This window comes from Vicugna pacos, chromosome 1, assembly GCF_048564905.1.
Source record: "Vicugna pacos chromosome 1, VicPac4, whole genome shotgun sequence".
Classification (NCBI taxonomy): Eukaryota; Metazoa; Chordata; class Mammalia; order Artiodactyla; family Camelidae; genus Vicugna; species Vicugna pacos.
Window position 1 is genome coordinate 41101230 of NC_132987.1, and position 26160 is coordinate 41127389.

General features: G+C 37.6%; 1 protein-coding gene across 17 annotated transcripts in view; it reads right to left on the minus strand.

Annotated features, from left to right (window-relative positions):
* Nucleotides 1-5936: 5936 nt before the first annotated feature.
* Nucleotides 5937-26160, minus strand: part of MECOM (MDS1 and EVI1 complex locus) — a 587526-nt gene continuing 567302 nt past the window's right edge. For 16 of the 17 annotated variants that reach the window (XM_072960611.1, XM_072960650.1, XM_072960604.1 and 13 more), the window contains 7 exons: nt 23294-23460; nt 22134-22211; nt 17832-18001; nt 15747-15891; nt 12205-12441; nt 11206-11389; nt 5937-7531 (listed from right to left, as the gene is read on the minus strand). In XM_072960611.1, coding sequence (XP_072816712.1) covers nt 7397-7531; nt 11206-11389; nt 12205-12441; nt 15747-15891; nt 17832-18001; nt 22134-22211; nt 23294-23460 — 1116 coding nt within the window. In that variant the 3' untranslated portion in view covers nt 5937-7396. The remainder of the gene's footprint in view (nt 7532-11205; nt 11390-12204; nt 12442-15746; nt 15892-17831; nt 18002-22133; nt 22212-23293; nt 23461-26160) is intronic. The other variant, XM_072960620.1, reaches the window with a different exon arrangement.

Below are 26160 nucleotides of genomic sequence, written 5' to 3' on the forward strand. Positions count from 1 at the left end.
ATAAGCAAAAAGAAGAAAACAAATTAAATTCACTCATAATCCTACTACCCAATAAAATGTTACAGTATATAGCCTCCAGCCATTTGCATTGCGATTGTTCAGTTAACAATATGCTGAGATTATCTCCCCTCGGACTTAACCACGGTCGTGCCGGCATAGCACAGTTCACCTCACTGAGTCTTTTTTGTTTGACTTTTATGTTGATAAAATTTGTTTATTGTTATCCATGTTTAATGAACAGCCATGTATACAAATATTGGTGTATAATACTAATTAATGTCTTAAGGTGAATTCTCAGAATCAGGAGTCTCTTGCTCATGAGGTATGCTTACAAAAAGAAATACTTTTTTTTTTAAACACAAGAGTAATTCATTATTGTTGAAAGCACTAAAATAAAAGTGTATATTATAAAAAGCTACTTTTTCCACTTCAGTCCTAGAAGTAACCACTGATAATGGTTCAGAGAACATCCATTGATTTAATAAAACACATAGACTAGACACAATGTCTGTCTTAGTTACAGGGAACACGACACGGATCACAGTAGACACTGCACCCATGGAGCTTAAGAATTTAGGATGAGAAATCTTAAATTATCTATAAATATATACAATTACACCTTGTAATGGGTGCGCTGAACATGTCGTAAATGATTTGATGAGCGAGTACAAGGAAATTACTTAATTTTCATGAATAAGTGGAGAATGTTTGAGACGCTATCAGGGAAAGTTTCTCTGAAGAAGTAAGATATAAGTTAAAATCTAAAGGGTAAGTTAATTTAGGCAACCAGGAATGTGGCAGCAGGGAGAGGTGGGGGGAGAGAGGTTCTGAACAGAGAATGAGACAAGAGGAAGTGTTCCAAGTTCACAGGGTACTATGTGCAAAGTCCTTGAAAGTGGAGTTGAATTTGGTGAGTGAAGGTAATAGAACACATGAGAAACAGGCAAGTGGGAACAGACTAAAGAGGCAGGCAAAAACTGGCTCATGGAGGGCCCTGGAGGCCATGATGCTGTGTTGATATCCATTCTAAAAATAACGGGAAATTTATTGGAGGCTTCCCCCATTAAACTAGTGTGTATGTCTAGCTTAGGTAGCCCCATGCCAGATGTGGTCTGTTGGCACCCAGCACCTTTCCCAGCATTCCTCTATATCACAGGGGCCTGGGTGCTTGAAAACAAAACCCCAGTCCCCAGACACCCTAGCCAGTTGGTTTCCAGTTCGGCACAGTGACAGGCACTGGTGGGAGGTGAGAAGGCAGAAGGAAGGCTGACTCCATCAGCAGCAGCCATGGTCCCACAGCTCCATGGTGAGGGCACAGGCTACTCCCTGCTCCCTGGTTTACATCCTTTTCTTCCTTTGCTTTTTCAGCCCTTCCAATGCTTTTGTGGTGCAACCCTTTGCATTCAATCCCTCTCTGCTTAAAATATTCAGAGTAGTTTCTGGTTTCCTTTCTAGACATTGATTTAATGTTTTTGATTTGGGCAAATACTTTAGTTTCTTACTCACCATGACTATTGCACATGCCCCCAAAGAAGTTTGCAAAACTCTTTTATGAATCAGTTCACTTTAATTTTGGGTAACACGTGGCTTCTTGGCTACAGTTTAATTGCCAGTCTTGGTATAGTCATCGGTAGGAGTCATAACTGAAGCACTTAAAAAAATATGTAACAACAATCCTTATTTCAAGAATTCTTTGAAACAGTTCTTCCTGTGAGGATTGTAAGTCCGAGGTTCTAATTGAAACAGTTCTAATTTTGCAGGTACTAGTATGTTATCCTCTGATTACCTTCGACATTACCAAATTCTGTGTCCTGCCCTGAAAATACTGCCCCTTACATATATATGTTAGTCTTCCTGTCATCCAGATGATGTGGGTGTTTGCTTTGCCCTCCATAATTTATGCCCACTTACTTGGGAGGAGTCTCTCAGTCTGGCTGCACGGGAACAGGCCTTTCCTGCCCCATACCTTCAGATGAGTTTAATGGTGTCTTGATCCAGTAGGGCTTCAGGTAGAGCCAATTTCATACTCTGTCTTTAGAATTTCAATCTAGACCCCAAATGACAAAAAAGGCTGAACATGATGATAGTTGATTCATCTTGATAACAGCCTAAGGGGCTGTCTGTGGGTCTGGCTTTGCCTACCCACTGGTTCTGGGTCATGTTCTAGGTCTGGGTCCCCAGCTCTCTCTTCCACTGTTAAAAGAGCTCTCCTGTTATGCACCTGGTAATTTGCTTCTCTGAGTTGAAAAGAATTTGTTTCTTTCACCTTAAAGAACCATACAGACAGAGAGGGATTGAATTGTATCTTTTGTTTTTAATTGGAGTAAAATATATATAGCATAAAATTATGATCTTAACTATACTAAGTGTACAATTCAGTAGTGGTAAGTGAATTCACATTGCTGTGCTTCCAATCTCCAGAACTCTTTTCATCTTGCAAACCTGAAATTCCATACCCATTAAACAACAACTCCCCATTCCTCCCTGCCCCCAAGCACTGGCAACCACCTTTCCGCTCTCTATTCCAGGTGCCTCATACGGGTGGAATCACAGTATTTGTCTTTTTGTGACTAGCTCATTTCACTTAGCATAATGTCCTCAAAGTTTACCCGTATTGTAGCATGTGTCAGAATTTTCTTTCTTTTTGAGGCAGTAATACTCCACTGTTTGTATATTACACATTTTGTTTATCTAATTCATTCATCAGTGGTCACCTGGGTTGCTTCTACTTCTTAGCTATTGTGAATAACGCTGCTACAAGCAGCAGTGTACAAAATCTCTTCGAGACTCTGCTTTCAATTCCTTTTGGATGTAAACCCAGAAGTGGACGCATGGGATCGTATGGTTATTCAAGGTTTGCTATTTCCAGGAACTTCCATACTGTTTTCCATACTGTCTGCACCATTTTACATTCCTACCAACAGTGCACAAAGATTCCGATTTCTCTACACTCTTGTCAGCACTTGTTATTTTCGGGAGTTGTTTTTTTTTTTTTTTTTTGGATAGTTGCCATCCTACATCCTTTTTCTAAATATTTTAAACATTTTCTAAATACTGTGCCAAGGACAGTCTCATATGCAGAAATGAGTTATGTAAAATGTAATGAACAATTAAATACTAACCTAAATGTCTTGGGGAAGAGCTGGCTGGCTCTCTAAACTCTGGCGCTCCTGGACCTAGCCTATTGATTTTTTCCTTTACTCTTCCCGCTTCTCCCACAATCCTTCTGTTAAGAATTCTTTAAACCTGAAGAAAAAGAAAGAAGTGCACTTTTTAACTGTACTTGCTTTCATGTTTGCTTTCTCTCACGGTGAGTCTGCTAACCATCTTAGAGAGGGTTTAAGTCATGCCATGTTAATAATTTCAAAATGTAGGTTTGGAGTGTATCTTTTTTTTCTTTCTTTCTTTCAAAAAAGAATAAGGAGGAAACTCAAAAACCTGCTAAAAATCGCAAACAAGATGCCTCAGGCCCTTCCCTTATCGAGGAAGCATTTAGGATCTTTTAAAAACACTAGTGTTTTTCCTACTTGCGATAACCTGGGTAGAAAAAGCCTGGGAACCAGTGCTTGGCGCTCACCTTTCAGACTCTTCACAGCCAAGACACAGACGCCTAGCTGTCTCCCGGGCACAGCTGCATCTCCAGCAGCCTTGGTCTCTGTGGGCACATATCCTCGGTTTGGAACATTCTCTTTTGGAGTTCTTTAGCTGCGCCTGAACCAGGAGGATCGGAGGCGCTTGGCTAAGGGTGGGCTCAGGAGCCGGGCACCCCTGGATTCCCAGCCAGCCAGTCCCCGGCGGAGTGCCTGTGAGTTAGGTGCTTCCACTCTCCGAGCTCCAGTTTCCTCATCTGTGAAACAGGAATAGCACTTCCTGCCCGCGGGCCCACGGTGATGATTAACTGAGGTAATGAATGCACACATTCCCAGCATGACTTTGGTCTAACAGGCTGTTTAAAAACTGAATAATTCATTTGATTCATCTGGTACAGAAGAAAAACTGGTTAATGGTCATTATCTGAAAATAAGAGTTTCAGTGTATCTATTCTTTGAATGTGTTTTCTTAGCTGTCCTTGAATTTTTTGAGAGCACTCAACAATTAGACCGGATGGCTCATGTTTTTCAAGGGCTGGGTTTTCCTTATTTTTCAAAGCTACATGTTTGTTCAAGAAATGTCTCTAAAATTTTTTTCCAAAACAGTCTATATCCACTTTTGTATACTCTAGAATGATCTCTGCTATGTCCTAAAAAGTTCTTCTTAGCACAGTGTTTGTGCATATATGTCTGCACACATATACACACATACATTTTATTAACTATCACCAAAATTATGAAGTGCCTGCACGTGGAGAACTTTAACCTAATATTTCCAAAAATGTATTTTGATTTTCAACACTCACAGACACCCAGGGCAGTAGCAGAAGCAGCAGGAATTATTACCCTGGTTTCACAGATGAGATTTTGAAAAGTATGTGACTTGCCTGAGACCTCAAAGCCACTAAAGTAATGGAGCCAGAGCTCGAACCCAGGCCTTCAGCTTCCAAATCCGATACTGTCCCCACCACGTCTCCCGGCCTCTGTGTCCACAGGGCCGCTGGGGAGATGGATGTAAAAGAAGGCAGAAATGTAAGGCTTGAAAGCCTCTTTGGAATTTGGAGGGGCCAAGCATTAGCAAACAACTGAACTGTCATGCTCAGATCTAACAAGAATTCAGTGGTGTTGAGAGCATTCGAATGGCTTCGGAATTTAAAGGTGTTTTCTCTACAACAAAGGAAAATGCACAGCATGTTCCAGACGCTCCTCCATTTTCTCAAATGTGTTGTTAAGTCTCAAGTACTAGATTCTTCTTCTTCCGTATAGACCAGACTTATAGCTTTAGTATATTTTCTGAGTATTTCCTGGGCACACTTTAAAAATATCAATATTTATGCCCCATTTATTTAATTCCTATACTACTGACATTTAGAAAGGATGTGAGGAAGTTTCTCTGAGTATCTGGCATTGTGGTTAAGAATGAATAAATAAACAAATGAAGAAATTAGTCGGGATCTATTTCCACATGTCATACTTACTTAATCTGCAAGCCTTGTTAAAACCTCTACAGCCGGCCAAGTTGAAAGAACCATATCTAAAACAACTGGCATTGTATTTAAGGTGCAAAAATATATTCATAATTGCTTTCCCACCAGAGAATCTATCCTATGGAAATACCACTCCTCACATTCCAACCCCGTGTGTACATATGTGAACACACAGAAACAATTATGTGCGTGAAAACTAAAATGCCATTGTTTACACAAGCGAAAAGCAGAAAACATACATTTTCAACAAAACTGAACCGGTTGAAGGCATCATAATAGATCAAACCCGATGGAATATGAAGCAACTGCTAAGTGATTGTCCTGAAGAATTTGTAGCAATATGCAGCAATTTTTTTTTTTTGGTAGAGAAAGAAAACTCAAACTCAAAATCACACCAAGCCTCTGATTATCACTGTGAAAAAAATGATATTTTGCCTGTGGACAAAGACTTAAAAGGATCGTAGAAAAGTTAAAGTGTCCCTACCCTCTTGTGAATCAGTTAACAGTATTTGGGTGATTAAAAACAGAAATAAGAAACAGAACACCTTTTAGCATGCGCTACGTGACATCAAGAAGAAAAACTGTAGGATGCTCTGTCCTGAGACATGGAATGATACCAAGGACCATGTAGTGTTGCCCCTGAGCCCTGACTTGGCACCACAAGGAGAAAGTCCAGAACAACGAGTTGGGGGGTAAAGCCAAGGGCTACACTTCACGTCATCTCAAACTGTACACACACGCGCTGTGCTCCATGTCTCTGTCAGGGCGTCAAGGTCCCAGGCAGCCGATCCTTAAATCATGGGATCCCACAGGTAAAATTGCATGAGAAGGGGAAATATCACACAGTGGGAAAAATAACCATTTTTGTAAGTCTTTATTTTTTAGTTGCTCCTCCCATAGTAATGCACTGAAAGGCATAACAGTTTATATTGTACAAAGCATTTGAAGAAAGTACCTCAACTTGCCGATTATTCCAAAATGAGATTACAAACAAAAAGAAAACAAATCTGGTTCCTCAATAAAGGGCAAAATAACTGAATACAGTCTGTTATTTACGTCTCTCTTTTAACATAAGGTCTGGAACACTTCATTTTACAAATAGGATTAACATGAACATAACATCGCACAAGCTTGCAGACAACCAGCATAAAATATGGGGTACAGGTTTTTTAATCAGAAGAATCATGCTTTCATGAAAGAAATTATAATCGTTTATACAATTGAATCAATTTCAGTATTACAAAAACTAAGTTGCATCTATTTGTATTTAGCTCATTAAGAAGGCAAACAAACAAACAACAACAACAAAAAAAGGAATGTTAAGAAAAGCCGAAAGCCAAACACCACTTGGCACTCCCACACACAGGTCGAGTCACCTTGGTCCTTGAAATGCAGAAAGGGGTGTGCCTCATACATCAGAAATTAGTGGCTGACTGGAACAGTGCTATTTTAATCAACAAACAATAGTTTGCCAACAAATAAATACATGATACACGCAACACACGCAAAAAAAAAATTAAACATTAAAAAACAGTGACATGATTGTCTAAAATTAAGATGTTATTACAAGGATTTGGCAAACCTTCTATTAGTGTAGTGGTACAGCGGTACTGTGATGAACAGGTCACCTCACTGACAGCCTCTCTGAGCGTTGAACAGCCATAGTTTACACTATACACATACCCTTTTTCCCTAGTTTTAAACAATGTACTTAAGAAGGCAAACGTTAACGGGAAACAAATACTCCTGTTATCAGTTTCTATAATAATCAACTGTGAATTTCATCCAACTACTTCTGTCTTCAAAGGGTTAAATTACATAAACCTTTAACGAAGGAAAAAAAACAATTAAATCTGTAATTCAAAGCAACTGTTCCCAATCATGTGTCAGGTGATCTTGTAGAAAAAAAGAATTCAGTTCCTACGGAGTGTTCATTCGTCTCAACGCCGCCACGTCCACTGCCCCCTCTCCCACCCGCCCCCCAGGGCTGGGTGAACCGGAAGACGCCGCTAGCCCAGCCAGTTTTTCATTGTTACTGAATCACTTTCCGTCGCATTGATCCTCCAGAAGTCAGCAGCTGCCTTTGCTGTGCAAAACAAAATATCGAGAATAAATAGTTTCTTTTTCTTTCTTTCTTTCTTTCTTTTTCTCTCTCTCTTTCTTTCTTTTTTTAAAATCATTCAGTTTAAGGTCCCCAGACTTTAAATGAGTGACCCTTCAGGTTTCTAAGGCATTCTGCTCAGCAGTCTTTTAAATAGTCCTATGTGAAAGAGCCATGCTACTGCTGGACTTGGTCCCATCTGGTCGACCTTGGGAATGTCATACGTGGCTCAGGGACTGGATGGCGCTGGATTCCGCTGCAGCCCTGGCCATGCTGTGCCACACGTTGGAGGAACTGTGGGATGAAGAGTGGAGGGACTCCTTGTCGGACAATGATAGCATCATAGCATATGCCTGAGGTAAAGAGGAGAGACTTGGTAAACGGCATTTGAAAAACATCATTTTTAAGTCGAAGATGAGCATGGGTGCATGTTAGGAAGAGAAGGGACCCTGAGTGGGAGCATTGCTGGTGGGTGTGTTTGGAAAAGCACAGGGCATTTTTTGGTGTGTCCTAATGACGTGGTGTTATCGTTGACCTTCAGTGCCTTGAGGTCACAAAAGTGACACAATCTGCAGAATAAAAGCTTAATTATTCTGTCTAGAATGTCAATAACGCCTCCATTAGGAAATAGGTGTCATCCCCCTTCCCAACCAGAAATACAATAACCATCCACCTACTGTTCATGCACATGTTCAACTCACCAAACATACTACTCTATGCTTACGACTGACACTGCAAACACAAAAAAGGGCCAGGCCTGCCTTGGCAGCACTGTGGTCTGGAGGAAACAGTCCACCCGACCCCTGCGCTTTGTAACTGAGAGCCTGCAGGTGAGATGACTTGCCCAAAGTCACTCAACTGGATAGTGTTGGAAGCATATGTAAAACTCATTTCTGCCCAACTTTTAATCCAGTGTCCTTTTTCCAGTTCCCCTCCATGCTTGAAATGTTCAATGCTGACACCTAAAGACCTTGAAAGTCGAGGTAGATCAAGTTGGTGATACAAAAAAAAAACAAAACAAAACAAAAAAAAACACCTGAACACAAGACCCAACACAGTTCTAACCCCTGGGCTCCAGTACCTGCTGGAGCAGAAGGTGCACGGAGGCAATCTGTGAGGAAGTGCTCTTTCTTCCTTATCATCATGTCAAATTCTAAATAACTGCTCAGAGAGTCCTCCCATTCGCTGCCAAGTAAAATATTCAAATGAAATATTTGGTCTTGACTTGCGAGTGAACTTTTCACTGTTGATTTGCTATTGGTCTCATCCATTGCTAAACTTGCTTGTCAAAATGCTGCTGAAGTGGGATCATTAAAGTCCTGCCAAAGACATTCCACTGTCTGTAAACAAAGACAAAATGCCTCTGTTGTTAAGCAGAATTTCATCTCTGGGAGTCGTGCTGAGACATGTGGCTGGTCTGTGGTTTCTTCCGTAATCATGGCATTCAGTTAGAAAATCTGCCCTCGCGGGCTGATTTTGATCTGCTGGGTCATGGCTCTCAAGGTACACATTTGACTTTTATGCATGCGATCTGCCTTCTGGACCTCTACAGAATCTCCGCAGACACATAACAAGAGATTTCTTAAGCATCTAATCTCCTCCAGGAGAGTAGCACTGTGCGAGGTCCCAGGGAATCAAGGATAGATGAGAGTCCTTGTCCACTATAGAGTTTAAAGTATGGGGGAAGTGACATTGAACTTGATCTACTCTAATTAATGTTCCCACGTTTAGAGATTAAGATAAAGAATACTCTGCAATGGTTTTACCAAAACTCGTTCTGATATTTGGAAAGGGGAAAGGGAGTGCAGAGGAAATTTTGAAATCCGGAGTTGTAATTCTGGCTTCTAACCTGCCTCTGTTCAACCAACTGTGTGACTTTGGGCAAGTTGCTTAACCTTTCAAGGTTACTTTCCTCATCTAAAATGTGGATAATAATTACAAAAACTTACCTCCAAGGGTTGTGGAGGAATCACAAGCACTAACTTACATGAAGTGCTTAGTTCAGTGTGCCTGATGTAAATTGTCCCTGTTTATCATGAAATTCATTTTTGCAGGATAGGATTTTTCAGGGAAAATTTCATGCAGAAGGCAGCCACTGTTGTATTGGTCAACTATTTTGGATTCAACCGCCATAAAAATCTCAGAGTAAATATATGAGTTTTGAGCAAAACATCTAAATCTATTCAGATTCTAGAAAATGGTAAATATGGCATATCTTCCTTTTGGTAATCAAAGGAAATAAACATTTTCATGCACAATTATCGGTGCCCAGCATATAATTGACAGTTGATAAGAATTGAATGAATGGAATGAAGAGTCTCATGAAATAAAGTCAGTTTGCAAAAAGGCCTGACCATTTTCAAATTGAGATATATATATATATGTGTGTGTGTGTGTATGACATAATCAAGTAACAAAAATATGAGCTAGAATCGCAAAATGCTAGTATTTCCTGTGATGGTAACTGTTAGCCCAGCTGGGCAGGGACTTCATATATCAAAATGCTGACACTGAAATACCATTTCCACTATCTCTAGGTTCCCAGGTCCCTTTGTTTTCTGTCACTTGTGACAGTTTCAGGAATCTTCAGGTGTTGTGCCTTACGATGTCTTGTAATTTGGGATGGAATAATTAAAAGACTTCTTTTTAAATAGAAAGAAAACCTGGCTCCCCCAGTTCTCTGATCAACTAGGAAGGAAGAATGGGAAATCAAGAGTTGAAGAAATATATGTTAGGCACCTCTTATGGCTGGTTCCAAGTGAAAATGAGGTGTCTACTCTGGCCAAGTTACTTTTAATGTTAGAAATGGAAAAATTCATTTTGATCCCCATTGAATCATAGAGCAGGAAGGGTCTCAGACATCTCCATTCACCCCACTTTACAATGAGGAGACGGCGCCCAGAGCTGTGGAGTGATGGTCTCCAGCTCACGGAGCAGGGCAGCTCCATTGCTGAGGCTGGCTGCTCTCACCTCAATTCAGAAAGAACACTTCTCCTACCTGTTGCCATACATAATATCTTCAGACTTTATTGAATTTACTGATATTTTAAAATTTGTATTATCCCACTGGAATAACATTTTCCCCACTTTAGTTGAGATATAACCACATTTGCTGTGAAGACCAGCCCAAAACATCTCAGCCAAACAGGAAATTTCCAAATGTAGACGTTAATACGGTCACATGGTTGGATACGTCAGGCCATTTCCAAAATGAACTCTGGATCAAACAATTAGAGCAAAGTGACCAAAGAATATGGTAACAACAAAAAGTTTCTTTTTTCTTTTTTTTTAAATTGACCTCAATAAACAATCAGGTTGAATGCAGATGTCAAGCAGAAAGGATTGACTTCCCTTTTTTGTGAAAAAAGAACTGAGGCTCTTTTAATTGGTATTTATAGATCCTTAAGGGCTTTATTTTGGTTACCATAGTGCTGGAGATCCCAATGAACTTGGGTACCATTCATTCATTCGGTCAATAAAAATGGATAGGTCTTATTTCCAGATTTGCCATCAAATTGCTGCAGACTTTTAACAACTCATTTCATCTCTGATCCTCAGTTTACTCCTACATTCTATAATTAGATGACTTAGTAATTAACTGTATATAGTAAGAAACAAAGAAACAAACTGTATATAGTAAGAGGACAGAATTCACTTTCCAAAAATCTGAAAATACAATTAGGTTGACAAAAATTCTAGACACCAAGCAGTTAGAAAGTAATTCTGAAGTAACATACAAACAGGTGCAAGCAAACATTATAGACTCTCGATACAGAAGGAAGGCAACTGCGAAGTAAAGGGCAGATTATTGGAGGTCAGGGCTTGTCACAGAAGTTTCTGTGCAGAATGCAGTCATGTCAACTGCCATAGCGGTTACCTATTTTGGATTGTGTCATAGAGGAAACACATGAACCTTTTGAGTAAAGCATCTGAACCTGCTCAGATTCTAGAACATTGCAAAGAACACCTGCCTTTGGTGTCAAAGGCACAATGTCATCATGAGGCTCTACTGCAGGAAGGTCTGTACCTGTGATTTGGACTTTCTGTGTAACGGCTGTTTAAGTTCCTCTGGCACATGGGAAGCACTGAAAGAAGACACCTCAGCTTCAGTGTATTGATTATCTTCCATTTTCCTCATTTTGAGGCTATCTGTGAAGTGCCTGATATGATCTAGAGCAGAAAGTCCAGTTTTATATTCTTCCTCTTTATACCTAAAATGAACCAATGGGAAAGCACAGAGGGTTTTTTTTTCTTTTTCAGTTTGTTATCCACCCAAATTACTTTTCATTTGAGTTTATATACTTGTCAAACGTCATATTATATTTGTAATATAAAGTAACCCGCGTAAATTCTTGGGTTCTTTTAAAAAGCTTACAAATATTGTATCTTATAAATAGATTTCTTTTAAGACTTTTCATAACTAAAGCAAGAGTATAGTTGAGATAAAGAATTAAAGTCAATGACATGTGAAGTCAGCAATGCAGTGGAGACAGAATTCATGCATTTATAATTTCCACTTAAAGCCAATTATGATGATATTCAGTTGGCATCAACTACCCATATGAAAATATAATATTCCCATCAATTTAATTATTTGGGTATTTTTTCCCATTTAAAAATCTATCATCTGTAGAGATTCCATATATATATCAAATAAAGTGAAATTTATCTCAATAATTTTTGAACACTAACCCACCAGATAAATTGAATAAATTAATGTTGAAATCTCTATTTTAATTTGTTTTACAGGCAGAGTCTAAATAAATGATCGTGCACTTGTGTAATTTTCATTCACCCTTCCTACCTCAGGTTAATCAGAGTTCCACAGATACCGATGGATTTCTGTGCTTGCAGATTATGTTGATGGCCACCTGATTTCCATTAATCCACTATGTATGTCTTGCTAATTCAAATTTAACTTTTATGATTTATTGCTCAGAAATTGCTTATCACCTGGAGTGTTGTGCTAAAGGAGGAACAGAGCAGCAGGAACTGTAACCCTCCGGGGACTACGCTTGCGTCTCACCTCACTGGGGACATCTTGCAACTCATCTCCAGGGCGCTGGTTTCTTCATAGTCATCCTCGGGGTTTCCTTCGTGTAAATTACTTGTCACTGGTTCCTTTCCTGTCTTCCCAGGAATATCATTGTCTTCATCCTCCTCATCTAATAACACCTCATCTTCTACTTCTTCATCATCCAGTAAATCCGAATTTTGACTGGTCACCAAAGCCTTTTCATCTTTAAAGTGACTGCCATTCATTCTTTCAAAAGCATAAAAAGAAAGAGGTTCAGTTACTCGTGTCATTTTTTCAAACAGGCAGTTAGCTCTAGTGTCATGTCTTCCTAACAACAATTTAGATTCTCAGCACTTCCAGAGCGAGTTTGTATCGTTTATGCTTTTCATGGCAACTGTGGGAAAATAACGTAACCTCACAAACAAGAAAATGAAGAAAGAAACTAATTATGTGATTATTCAGATTATGAATGGAGCCTTCGGCAGAACCAGGAAAACAACCCCAGTCTTCTAGTTCTTATCAGGCCTTTGCTTGATAAATGATATTGTTATATATGATATAAAAAGCACAGAAAGATTTTCTCTACATAACCTTACCTAATTATCATATAATTATGCACCATTGAAAAGGACAGATTTCTGGAAAACTCATTTCCCTGAACAACACTGCCGGAGCTTCAACACATATCCTTACAGTGAATCTAAGGGTTCAAAGAAAATGTGAAAGTAGTTGTCAAGGGCCAGCCAGCACTTGCTACTTCTAGGCAGCATCGGTGGGATACGGCACATAAACACCCTACTCAAACGTGGAAGTACAGAGAGCTCATTTATTTGTACTTTGTTCAAATTATCCTTGATGGTCTGAGGGTTAAAAAAAAAATCACAGTTTTCCAGGATAATATTGGGGTGGGAAATGATATAAAAATGCAATTGTCCAAATATCTTTTGAAGCTTACTTAGCAAGCATGAAAATAAAATGATGCAAAGAAGAATATTCTACTTAAAAAGTTCTTTGTGATAGTTTGGCCTGTGGTTGCAAGGATTACAGTATGTGAAGAGTTTAATAACAGAAGTTCCCATGTAATACATTTGAGAGCATTTTTGAAACAATGACAAACTTTTTGGGTTTTAAAGTAAACATTAAAATATATGTAAATTGAATTTAAGTTTCACTGTAAGATTTTAAAGTTGAAATTAAGCTACAAAATAATTATAAATGTTCTGAATATCTCCTCCTAACTTCTTCCTTTTAAAGACATGCGATCAGGGAAGTTAAGCCCTTGGCCAAGTACAGAGAGCTTGTTAGAAATTAAGCCATCACAGGAATTCAGGTGTCTGATTCCTGGGCCATTCAGAATCTTTCTATTTTGTCTTGCTTTTTTATGTATTGACTAATTCAGAAAACTTGTTGAGACTGCTAAATTATTGTTATAGCCATGTACAATTTTCACATTTAATGTAACTGTTTTTCAGACTGTGGAAAATCAGGTACCAGTAATACTCCCCCATCACTTTCCAACATTAAAAAAAAAGGGTATCATTTAATATTTAGATTTCCCAAGGCATAAAAATACATAAAGAGAACAGTCCTGGGTGTGACAGATGCACATAGTAAAAATTCATTTGACCAGAAAAAGTCATCTCATCGTTTAATTTTTTTTATACAACCCGTCTCTTAACCTCTTTTATCAAAGAATGATGAAAACATGTTTTGCACAGACATAAATTATTAGTTTCCAGTTACACTGCCAACTTGCTAGCTTGAATGGATCGAAATTGTTATTTTTAAAAAATGAAAGAAAAAGTAGAAGAACAAAAGAGTGCATGGATGAAAACCAAAAGTAACAAAGCCAACGTGATTAAGAAAACCTATTTGTTAATTATGCTTTCAAATGTGGCAATTTATGGGGGATATATTATTCATCAAAAGTAGTCTGATAGGAGTTGAGGGGAGAAAAGTAAGATGACTCAGTCTTCTTACTTCTATGCTGTTTAGACATGTTGAAACCAGATGTTGGGCTACATGGTTCACAAACCTCGACTAAGGGCTCGGAATCTGAACAGGCATCTCAGAACACAAACGGTGCTTTTTGTTCAATATTTCTTATTTGCAGCATATACTTACTTATACAGTCCTTACTACTTTGTACTTCTGATTAGCTGCCCCATCTTTCTCTCTCTCTCAAACCTCCCCCACAATACACACACACATACACATACACACACAAATGAGTGAGCAGAGGGAAAGATACATCCAACTGCACAAAGTTGTAGTTTTTATCAGACTTCTTTGAGGCTGGGAAGAGTCATGCAATAGCAGATATTCTCCCCTTGTTCCTTTATAGACACTTTTATACAAGTTGAAGAAGAGAAGTGTTTATATATTTTTACATTATCTTGGAAAATAATGTTTATTTGATACTTGCCTTAATGGAAAAACTATCTAAAATAATTAACTTTGACTTTTAATACCATCAAAAATAGAGGACGTGAACAATAACATTTGTGTGATAAGAGCTTTCATTAATTAATTTCAACTACATTAAAATTTTCATTGCAGCATCCTAATTTAATAGACCATTGGACAGTTATGGTCAGAAAAACATAGGTCTCAATATTAGATATTTAATTATAACTTATAGATAAGAAAAACTAAATCTAGTAGTTTTGGTAAAATAAAGTCTCATTTACATCATATTAAAATATAAAGTACTAGGCAAGTGTTAATTAGGAACATCAGCATTAAAAGTTTTTCTTCATAAATTTATGCCACACATGCTTGGTGTTGATAATGACAAGAGGAAACCAGGTCACTGAAAACAGGGACAGTCACACTCACTGAAACAAATACGTCAGAATTAAATGTGGACCCACTTGACAGCATATAAGGGAGTAACAGAATCTTATTAGGAAGTCACAAATGTTTTCTAAAAAAGGTATTTGGATGACCCTCAAAAGTATTTTATACATAAATATTAATATATATAAATTTAGATATACAAATACATAAACAAATACATATTGATACTATATAGTCACGTAATATATAGTCACATACTATCTGTATACATTATCGATCATATATGATATAATAGTAACTCTATTATATACCAGATATATATGATATATAATAGTAACCACTGATTCAACTGAACCCCTATGGTGGTTTTCCCTTCTACCTGGCAAGGTTTGATAAAATATTCTAATTAGTTATCAAGAGAAGCGGAACAGAATACTGGTAAAAATGTGGACTCTGGAACCAGACCGCCCAGGCTGAATCCCATTTATTACTTATGTGGCCTTGATGTCTCCATTCCTTCACTGATAAAATCACACAATAACTGTCACTATTTCATAGGATTATTAGGATAATTAAGTCAATTAATTCATATAATGTACTTCGAAGAACATCTGGTATTTAATCTGCACTAAATACCAGCCACTGATGGTAGGAGTAACAGCAGTATTCTAAAAGGGAGGACAGCAAGGGTACTCAAAAACATTCATTTCAGAAATCATTAAATTTAAAACAGAAAAAAAACCCAGCTTTACCTCTCCTCTGTGTTCCGGGGAGACTGGCTGCTGTGGTTGCTGTTTCCAATGAAATTTCGAATTTCTGTGAAGTAAGCATCTTCCTTGTCGTCGAGAATCGCACCTGTACTTTCCAGCTCAGAATGAGGCGACGATGTTGCTGTACCTGATGGGAGACAAAACCTTTGGTGAAAAAGACTATTATTTATATGGCAACTTATTTTGAATCTCACACCTTCTTCATTTGATCAGTGTCGTTTCCTAAAACAGGCTCTTTCGAACATCAATTCAGACAGCTTTAGGAGGTCAAGGTCTTCCCAATTTTACCAACATGCTGGGGCCAATGACAGTGCCTTGGGGAATATTTTGAACCACTGGATTCATGAGGCACAGTCTTTTGAAGATGCTGTTTCTCCCACTAGCTCCCTCCTATTCCCACTGTGACACGGGAAGATTTGTATTCGTAGAATGGGAATAGAGGGTGAGGCAAATTATAGAGCGGTCTTAAACAAATCCTGCCAGAAGAAACTGTATACCCAGTCCTGGTTGCAGTCGGTATGTAGTTACTGCCCCTGTGCTAAAGTATGTTACCAATAAAGACCGAAAGCATGCTGGAAACACTGCACTCTGGTTTGGCGGACTAAGCCGCGGGGAGACTCAGAACACACCAGCCCAGAGAAGCGCGTGCTATCGTATTAAAAGGACGATCTTGGATCTAGGCATTACGGAACGCTCTTCGGCTTCCGTTCCTGTAAAACTGGAATTGAAATGTCTGTGTCACAAGATTGTTTCAAAGTTTTCATAAATTTACAAATTATAAACACTTTATAATATGTGGTCAATCTTTACACTTTTGCTTCATGCTGTTAATCTTGTCCACAAAATACCCACAGTTTAATTAGTTGAGGTGACAAAAAACGAGAGGTTAGAACACCCCTCAGCTTCATGAAGTTATAATCTGGACCAACAAATAAGTATTCAGCTTTGACATGTTTTACCTTTAACTTATTTAATCTTTTTCTGAAATAATTTTAACTGAAACAATTATAGGAGCATACTATAAGGATGCACACAGAAGATGTAGCTACTTTTGTATATTGGATTAAACTTCTGTCTCTAAAACATGCTATTTTTAAACCATGATCATTTGATTTTTAACTTTAAGGGAAACAACGTATTTAGTTCATCCAGAATCATAAGCAATGTGCCTGTACAGTACAGAAAGAATTAATAATTAAATAATTTCCTGAAGTAAAGATTACTACTTTGTATAAATCTAACTTTTTTCTCTTCTTAAAATCTTTTGTCCTGAACTCCATGCACAACCCCTTCCCTCACCCCCAAGTCATTTCCTTAATTCTCTAGAAACAGGTTGTGGCTACATAGGTCGGTGTCCCCCACACACATGCTAGCTGGTAAATATTAGCAAATGGCTTATTATCTAACTATTGGAAGCCAAAGGCAGGAAACCTACCGTGTCTTCTAACTACGAGCCGGTAGGTCCGGGTTCAGGGAAGGCTAGTTTTTTGCCACTTTTAATTTAATACTACGTCAAAATTTGTGACCAAAACCACACTCCGCTATCATTTGCTATGGGTTATTCTGGTCTTGTCGACAATCTTCTGCTACTAATCTCTAAAATGTTCCCCCGGAGAGGCTCTCTGAACTGCAGGTCTTCTGCAGAAGCAGCCATGGTTTCTAGGTTAATAAGCAGAGAGTGGTATTCTGGGGCTCCACGCTGGACTTCCTGCCATGCGGGGGCCACAGTCTGTGCCAGGAGGTGGAAAGATTGCTCCCTGCAATTTAGAAAATCTTGATTCATAAGTCTCCTGTGATTTCGGGTTATGGTTCTCTTTGCTTGAGATTGCCCTTTGGGATGAATCCAGGAGAATATAAAATCATCCAAATAAGGCTCTGAGTTGTGTATTATTCAATGATCACATCATTCACAGCACTCCAAAATCTCACGGGAATCGTGCTGCAAATTTTCACAATAGGATCTGATTCTCGCATCAAAGTAGAACGACAGAAGACAGATCACAACTGTCTTTTAAAATAAGAAAAATAAGCCACCTCCTTCTCCTCATCACACAAGTGATTACCTACCAGACATGTTCCCATTCTCGTGTTTCTTTAGGTGTCTGTCTAAGTTGGTTTGTTGACCAAAACACCTATCACATAAGTGACACTTAAAGGGCTTCTCCTTATTGTGGATGTTGCGAACGTGCCGCTGCAGGTTAGAAGATATGCTGAATGATCTGTCACAGTATTTGCATCTGAAAAATAAACACAGAGAAAATATTTGCAAGCAAATCAAAAGATATTTCTCAAGACTAATAAATGAGATCTCTGAAATTATCACGCATAAAAGAACACTGCAGAGAAAAGGCACAGCAAGATTACTTTCCACACAGCCAAGGTTTCAACTTCAACAAATACTTTGATTGCATTAAAGGTTTTCATGACTTTATGAAAAACCGTAATAAAATATTGATGATTTGATTGCTCACAAATTTATGAGGGCAATCAGTTCTAATATTTTAAATAAACCTCATGAAATTAAAGACATTAAGAAATAGTGGCATTGTTTTATCTTCTGCTCAGGGCACTACAATTAGATCCTTTGTAAACAAGCATGAAACAGATTCTTCATATAAAGTAGAAAGATCCATTTTTAATTCAAAATTTCAGAGTCTGATTAAATAATTTCTTAGTAAATTCACTTTCTCAATTACTAATTCCAAAAGAAATTCTGTTATCATTTCCAAAATAAAAGTAAGCATTCCAAACTTTTAAAACTGGAGCAACGTGAATAGTATAGTCTGATACCAAAGATACTGATTTTCATAATCTTTAGTGATTAGGAGCCCCCAGAGCCTTCATTCTATTAACCTTTAAACTGTTACAAAAGAAAAGTAAGTAAGATAAAACTTTTCAGATAAAAACAAAGGTCTTCGTTAACCTCTCCTCTCCTGATTACCCCCAGTTTTCCATTTCTTTTTTTTTTTTGACTTTTTATTTTATTTTTAATTTTTACTTTTTAGCTAAATTCTTTTTATTGAGGCATAATTGACAAATAACATTGTATTAGTTTCATGTGTACAGCATAATAATTCAATATTGGCATATATTGCAAAATAATCACTACAGTATCTAGTTCACACCTGTTCCATACAGTTATAAAATTTTTCTTGTGATGAGGACACTTTTTGTATTCATATGATTTTTCAATTGAATGAAAGATTCTTTAAATTCTATAAAAGTACTCTACAATTTTCAAAAGTTTCACACACATGACTTCATATAATCCCTGAAGAACCTTTCTTTCCCCAACCCCTGTATTTCTTCAAGAGTCTGTGGCAGTTCTGAACCAGGTCAGTTTTTCAGAAAAGCACTTATTATTGGCTGGCTGATTGTTTCTGCTTTCCGTGGTATTGACAATAAAAAATTAAACATTATTATGAAGTTCTCCTTTAGTCATAAAATAAAAATGTAAGCCCTGCTCCCTTCCCCTCGCCCAAGCTCTTACTGGAGAGGAAGAAAAGTGGAAATTGATGAGGTTTTCTCCTTGACATTTTAAAGTTGATTGCATTGTTTATATGATTTTTTTTTGTATGTGTGTTGCTTAAAATAAAAAAAAAATCAACTTTCTCCAGATGACTTTTAAGTGAAAATTTCTAACTTAGCAGCCCCAAAATCCTGAACTCATTCTTCCATGTGAAAATCCTGAACTCATTCTTCTTCCACTTCTGAACACAGGCTCAGTGGCTCGAGTGCTCTACATCAGAAACCACCTCGTTCCACTCCAAGTGTCTGGGCTTTGATGGCTGTCTCTACGTGATACCAGAAGTCTAGTTAGTTCAGTGGGGAAAATAAATCTGTTAAACTAGTTACTTTGGCATGGTATCAATAAACCAACTCAAGGGCTGATTTAATTTTCCCCCTTAAAAAACCGTTCTGGCATCATGATGTTCCTCAACTTTACTTACTTATAATATTTATTAAAACATGTGTGAAACTCCACATTGATAGCAGTTGTAATATTTAAGCCTCTGCTCTTGAAAAAAAAATATACATGGAGTCTTGGCCTTCTCTACAATAACTTTGTGGACTTCCAAGGCCCACTGCAAGGAGAACCATGGAACAATTGACACAATTGTGTTACACTAAGCAGAACAACCTAGGAAACAGAGAGAAAAAACTTACACTCCCATCAAATTCTTTAGAAAAATTTTCACTCAAAACATTTTCTATACAAATCACGAGGAAGAGAGATTCTGTCTTTCACATGCTGCCAACTGCTTGTATGCAAAGAAGCTTTAAACCTAAAAAATATCATCTACTCTAATATGAATAAAATTGGTCAATAAAGAAGTTCTAACTAAAGATCATCTGTTACTTTGTATCTGTCCTCTGCTAATACCTTGGCCAAAAGGTTGAGTGCTCCTAAAAAGAACAAAAAACAAAAACCAAAAATCATTCCACTCTACTCCAGTAAATTTGTAGGTGGAAAAGAAACAGATTAAATAGGAGCTTAAGTTTCCGAAATTCTAAAATGGAGTACGTAACACACGCGTGAGCTATGCACTATTAAGCCTTCCTGGTCACTAGATATAAACACAGGGGTCAAGGGAATGTTTGAGATCATGGCATCAGATAAAATCCCTGACTCGAGAGCTCCAGGTCTGGGTTTTAATTCTGGATTTACTAATACTATACTTAATAGGAAGCAATTAGCATCTGTGGATCTGAATGTTTTCACTTGTGAAACAGAGGAGCTGGACAAGTAATTGTTTAAGATCTTCAGCTATGCAAAATTCTAGTTTGCATCTTTAAAAATACATGTACAATAATAGCACCACTTATGGGGTAGAATAAAGCCACTGAATTCAGGTACAAAAAAAAAAAAGAGTAAAGTGAGCATGATGTCATGGCCGCACACCAGGCCCTTGGCGATTACAAACTGTAAACATGAAAATCTTTCCTTTCATTTAAGCAGAATTTCTTGGATGTGACATATTTTCAAAAAGGGAAATCACCTAACACTTATCATTCTTATAGTTCTCTGAGACTTATTATAGCAAGTGCATTCTCTTACATGTAAAGTAGAAATATCCCTTATGATTACTGATTTACAAAATACGTAGGAAAGCAAAGACTTTAAGAAAACATTTTATTATTTTCTGACTTTAAGTCCCTCTAGTTTTCTCCCAAGATTTCAATTATCTTCAAATGAACATTGGTCTGCCCATTTTCTTATGCTTGTATGTAAAAAAAGTCTTTGAAAGCTGAAAAATAATTTATTTATTTTAATGAAAAAAGAAGCATTCAGACAAAAACAATTTTATACATATGCAATGCATAAGAATTTCAAAGTAGAATAAAATTAGGGGTATTACTTAAGACAAATAACATTCATTCTTTGAAGAAGTATACGTGAATATCTAATACTGTGTGCAAGGCACTGCACATTAAACAACGTAGATGGTACTTTAAAACTGGAAGGGAAAATGTTGATTCTTTTCATTCATTCATAAACAATAATATTAAAATTAAGCATATGTCCCATGTGTCACATGGTTGATCTTGACATTTAGCAGAATAAGCTAGGATACACCTGAGAATGGTGGATGGAATTGCCCCCTTCCTGTAACACACTCTATTTTATTTGTTCTGCCCCTAGCTCCACATTTCCTTCCTCCTCTCCAGGTTTAAGGTTTATTCTTTAAACCTCCTAATGGCACTTGTAGATACTGAGTCAGCTGTACTGGGAAAACAAAGGTATATATGGGTTGTTAACTCCTAGCAGAGGTTTAAGGTCTGGGAAAGGGAGGTTGCAAGGCTATGATTATTGTCAATTAAAACATCATGAATTATTGAGAAGAGAAAATGCTTAATTTTAAAAATGGCTAACAGTACTTAAACACGTAGTCTGTACTAGACACTACTAGAACTTATAACCTGAGATATAAGAAGACTTGATTCAAGAAATTAGGACACATTTCTGGACTCAAGAAATTAGAACACATTACTATATATAAAATAGATAAACAACAAAGACCTACTGTATAGCACAGGGAACTACATGCAATTTCTTGTAATAACATATAATGGAAAAGAATCTGAAAAGAAAAAATATATATGCATGTATAACTGAATCACTTTGCTGTACACCTAAAACTAACACTGTAGCTCAACTACACTTCAATAAAAAATTTAAAACGACAACAAAGAAATTAGGACTCCTAAATTTTTATCCTAGCCATTAGTTAATTCTTCTTTGACTCAAAATCGAATAGATATACATTCAGACATGCACAAAAGTAGCCTCTTTTAAAATTGTGTCAGTGAGTCCACTTTAGTGGTTACAATGTTTATCAAGGTATTTAGTAAAAATCGTTGTCAAACCTGTAAGGCTGCTCTCCTGTGTGGGTTCTCAAGTGCCGTGTTAGATTCGCAGATCTTGGAAAAATCTTGCCACAGTATCTGTTATGAGAAGATGTTTATAAGAGAAAGTCAGCACAATCATATATATTTCACTCAAGCTGCGTAGAAGCCAGATGCTTATTCCTGACTTAATTAATCTTGCATGGAACTCACAAGTCTTTGGTATTTAAAATTTGCACCAAGGCCATTCTACAGATAAAAATAACTCTACAAATAAAGGCTGCTATATGAGATGCAGTTGAATTTACTCACGCATAAGCAGTTTATGAAAATAGACTTGAGTTTTGATGACCCCAACGCACCTCTATTATTAACTCTGTATCTTTACATCCACAAAACTGAACCAGACAAGGGGATAAAAATATGACAAGAGCTTGTGATTCTGGGTTGATGTAAACAGATTTCAAATGTTTCAACTCATTTTGCATGTTAGCCATAGTGACAACGTTGTACGTTGAGTGGTATCAGATCAGACAAGATTCTAAGACCTCATCCATCAAGGTATGTTCCTATAAAAGCTTTTCTGGAAAGAAAGTGACACATTTTCCAAAGAGCAGATAAATTGATATGCCTGAGTCAGATGCCACAGATTTCTGAAGACAGTTCAGAAAGTATAAGCAAGATTTATTTTTTTAAAAAAGAGAACAGAAACAAACAAAAAAAGCTTTACTGTGCTACTGATGAGTAACAAGAAACTTATTAACCAGCTTTCCTCACTTATCAACCTTATTCGTCCTTCATTGACAGTCTTATTCTTCAAAGCCATGACAATTAATAACTCTATGCTTGAGGACAGTAGTATTATATACCTTTGGATGAAAATAATTAACTGTGAAAGAAAATTCATAAATATCAAAGTGAAACAAGTAGATAGTATTTGGACCATTTCCAACCCCATTTATCACAACCAAATGGCCTGTGTTAAAATGTTCATTTAATAGTAATTTCTTAAACCACTATTTTTATATCTCACTCAATAAAGAGTACTTTGAAGTGCCTGGGATCTATCATGGTTGCTATTAATCATCCAATCAAGAATAATTTCCAAAACAAACAGCAGGGCCTTTTGAAACCAGAGGGGAGAATTTTGGAAAGCCGACCACGATTAACTTTGCCATTACCTGCAGGTATAGCGTTCCTTTCCTTTCCGCAGGAGGTTCTCTGGCAGGGCGTTGGGAGGAGCTCTGAAGTTGAACATGGAGGGAACCGACTGTAGAAGTTCACTGGCCTCAGGTTTCAGGGCGCTGAAGCTCTCCAGCTTCTCTGCCATGTTTTCAATGGCTGACATCTGAAAGGCAAATGCACAAAACTATTAGGACTGGTCGGACATCATTCTTCTGTAATCATTCCTAGCAAACCAAGAAATCATTAATAAAAGGGAAGCATCAAATCTGCTGAATGCAAGGGACTGTAGAAAGAGGTCGCAGTGTCCCAATATTAAACAAGCAACAAGAGAATTCACTGATTTTGAAGATAACAAAGGTAGAACCAAGCTCATAAAATCCCAGGTGAACTTTTTCCTAAGACCTTGGTTAAACCATGTTATAGAATTTGATATACAATTAAGCAATGAAATACATGAGAGATAATAAAACCAAATTAGATTTTTACTAAATTAAAAGGCATTAGATTATGTTACGGACAGCAACAGTAAACTGGAAAATATAGGAAAAGATCCTATATGTCTTGCCTAGGTAATAAAAACCAGAAGTCCCATGAAAAGAACTCAAGACATGAAAAACACCAAATGTCCCAAAGTTATAGCTTAAGCTAAATGTATGTAGTGCAGAAAGGAAAAATTAAATGTGTAAGAGGTGCTCTGCCTGAGACTACGTAAATTAATATCGGGCTATACTAGATTTTTAAGTGGGATCATCTACAAAGAATTTTGATGAAATATTAATTTGTTCTGGACAAAGATGGAGTTGAAATGACAGTTCACGGTGTATTATCATAACTTCATATCACTTGGCGTTGGCATTATCAGATATGGGAAGCTGTTAGTGTAGCCACATTCTTAGAATGATATTCTTAAAGAAAAACTATCATGCCTAATTCTTCCCCTCGAACAACCATTTTTTTTTATTTTGCTTATAATCAAGTTTTTGTCCACATGCCCACGTATTTGACAGTCGCAATCAGAGGGTAGAATTTACTTTTAAAGGTAGCTTGATCCTTACTGTCTACAGTTAGGTGGGCTCTGTCTTTCTCTTCAGCCCTCCCCAAACATTGTTTCCTCCACGATCACATTTTATTTGGAAGCTGCCTACTACTGAATTTTCAAGTAGAAAAAGCAAACTCTCAGGCCCTCTTGTTAAATCAACTCACCCATTGTTTATTCGGTTCTTAGGGCACTATGCCACTGAAGAACTCAGAATACTGTTAAAAGGTGTTTGCTTTCTATATGCACTCTATGTTTTGCAAAGGGCTGGGGTGGTAGACCAGAAGACTCTAAGCAGTGATTAGCAATGGTAACAACTGCGTATTCAGGCAACTGTTCAACCCAAGAAAATGATTCTTACGCTGATAAGATGGCAAGACAGAGTTGGAGGCCCAATTATGAGCTCAGGTTAAAAATAAAAGGCAACACTGTGTACTCAGAAGGAAAATCAACAAAACACGTATTCCACAGACAGGCGGCTAGACAGAATACCATTGACTTAAAACTACAGCAAAATCTTAACAGAATGGCCTAAACCTGATTCTCTCCTTACAAAGGGAATATTGTATGCTTGATTCTTAAGTGACTATTCATGCTGTAGTTAGCTCTCTTTCTTTTCCCTTTCTCCTGGAGCCTGCCCTCTCATTTCATGCCCAGACTCCTAATGCTAGCTACAAATTGCAACGTACAGGGTACCACTGCCAATTTGCCAAATGTCTTTCATCAAACACGGTGCAAAAAAAATCTCAGAGGAAAGTCAAGATACATTTACTTGTCAGACGACAAATGTGAACGCATTGGGAGGCGGTAGGGGCTATGAGCTCAGGGGCTTGATTCATAATCACTCAGCTGCTAAAACATTCTCCACAGATGCAAGTGGACAGCACATTTGTCACTATGAAGGATTCTGACACATACTGATCACAGGGCAGAGATATGGAATGACGATACCGCTCAGAGAGGTTGGTGGAAACTCTGTCCCTGCAGAATACGGTCATTATCCCCCTCCAGCTGGAGCGCTAGCATTTTCATATTACTTTGGATTTCATTTATTAAAAATCAATCCAGAAATATTTTATGATTCTATTTTATTTGCATTTATTCCTTCTAATTGTTGCTTGCAGAAAATCATTTTGATATTCCACCCTCCATGGAATAAACTGAGTGAAAAATGACCCCTGGCCTTCCAGCTGATTAGTGGTAACAAGCAAGGGTGAGGGTCATGATCGCATATATTTATTGGGAAGAATAGTAAGTGCACGGGTGATGATTATAAATGTTTTATTTATGTACATTTTAATATTTGAGTAAAGTTTCATTATCTAGTGGTTTTAAATCATTTGAGTGTCCGCCCTGTTGACACGCTCAGATTCCTGGGGCAATACATCTTATAGGAACACTTTTCCTTTTATATGGAAAATAGCTTACTCATGACTATTATTATTCTCAGCTTTCATCTCGAGCACATGTGAACTACAAGTCCTTCAAGTTATTTAAGAACAATTGGCTGTTGAGAAATGTGTCTTGCTTTAGTAGCTGCTAATAGCTCCTTTTGAAGAAACATCACTGTGATTACCTCAAAATGTTTCAATTTGGGAAAAGCATCAAGAAACAGGAAAATATATTATGGGCTTGATGATTAAATAACAACATTCTTAAAGATAGTAAGAGAAAGAGCAGCGGTTACCCAAGTGCCTCACTGTAGCCACCCTCACCTCCGGCTTCTGGTGTCAAATGAAAAGAGTAAATTGGAGTGAGGCAGAGGGAGAAGAGGAAGATGGGAAGTCAGCTGAGGGTAGCTGTTAACACCACACGCGCAGACACACA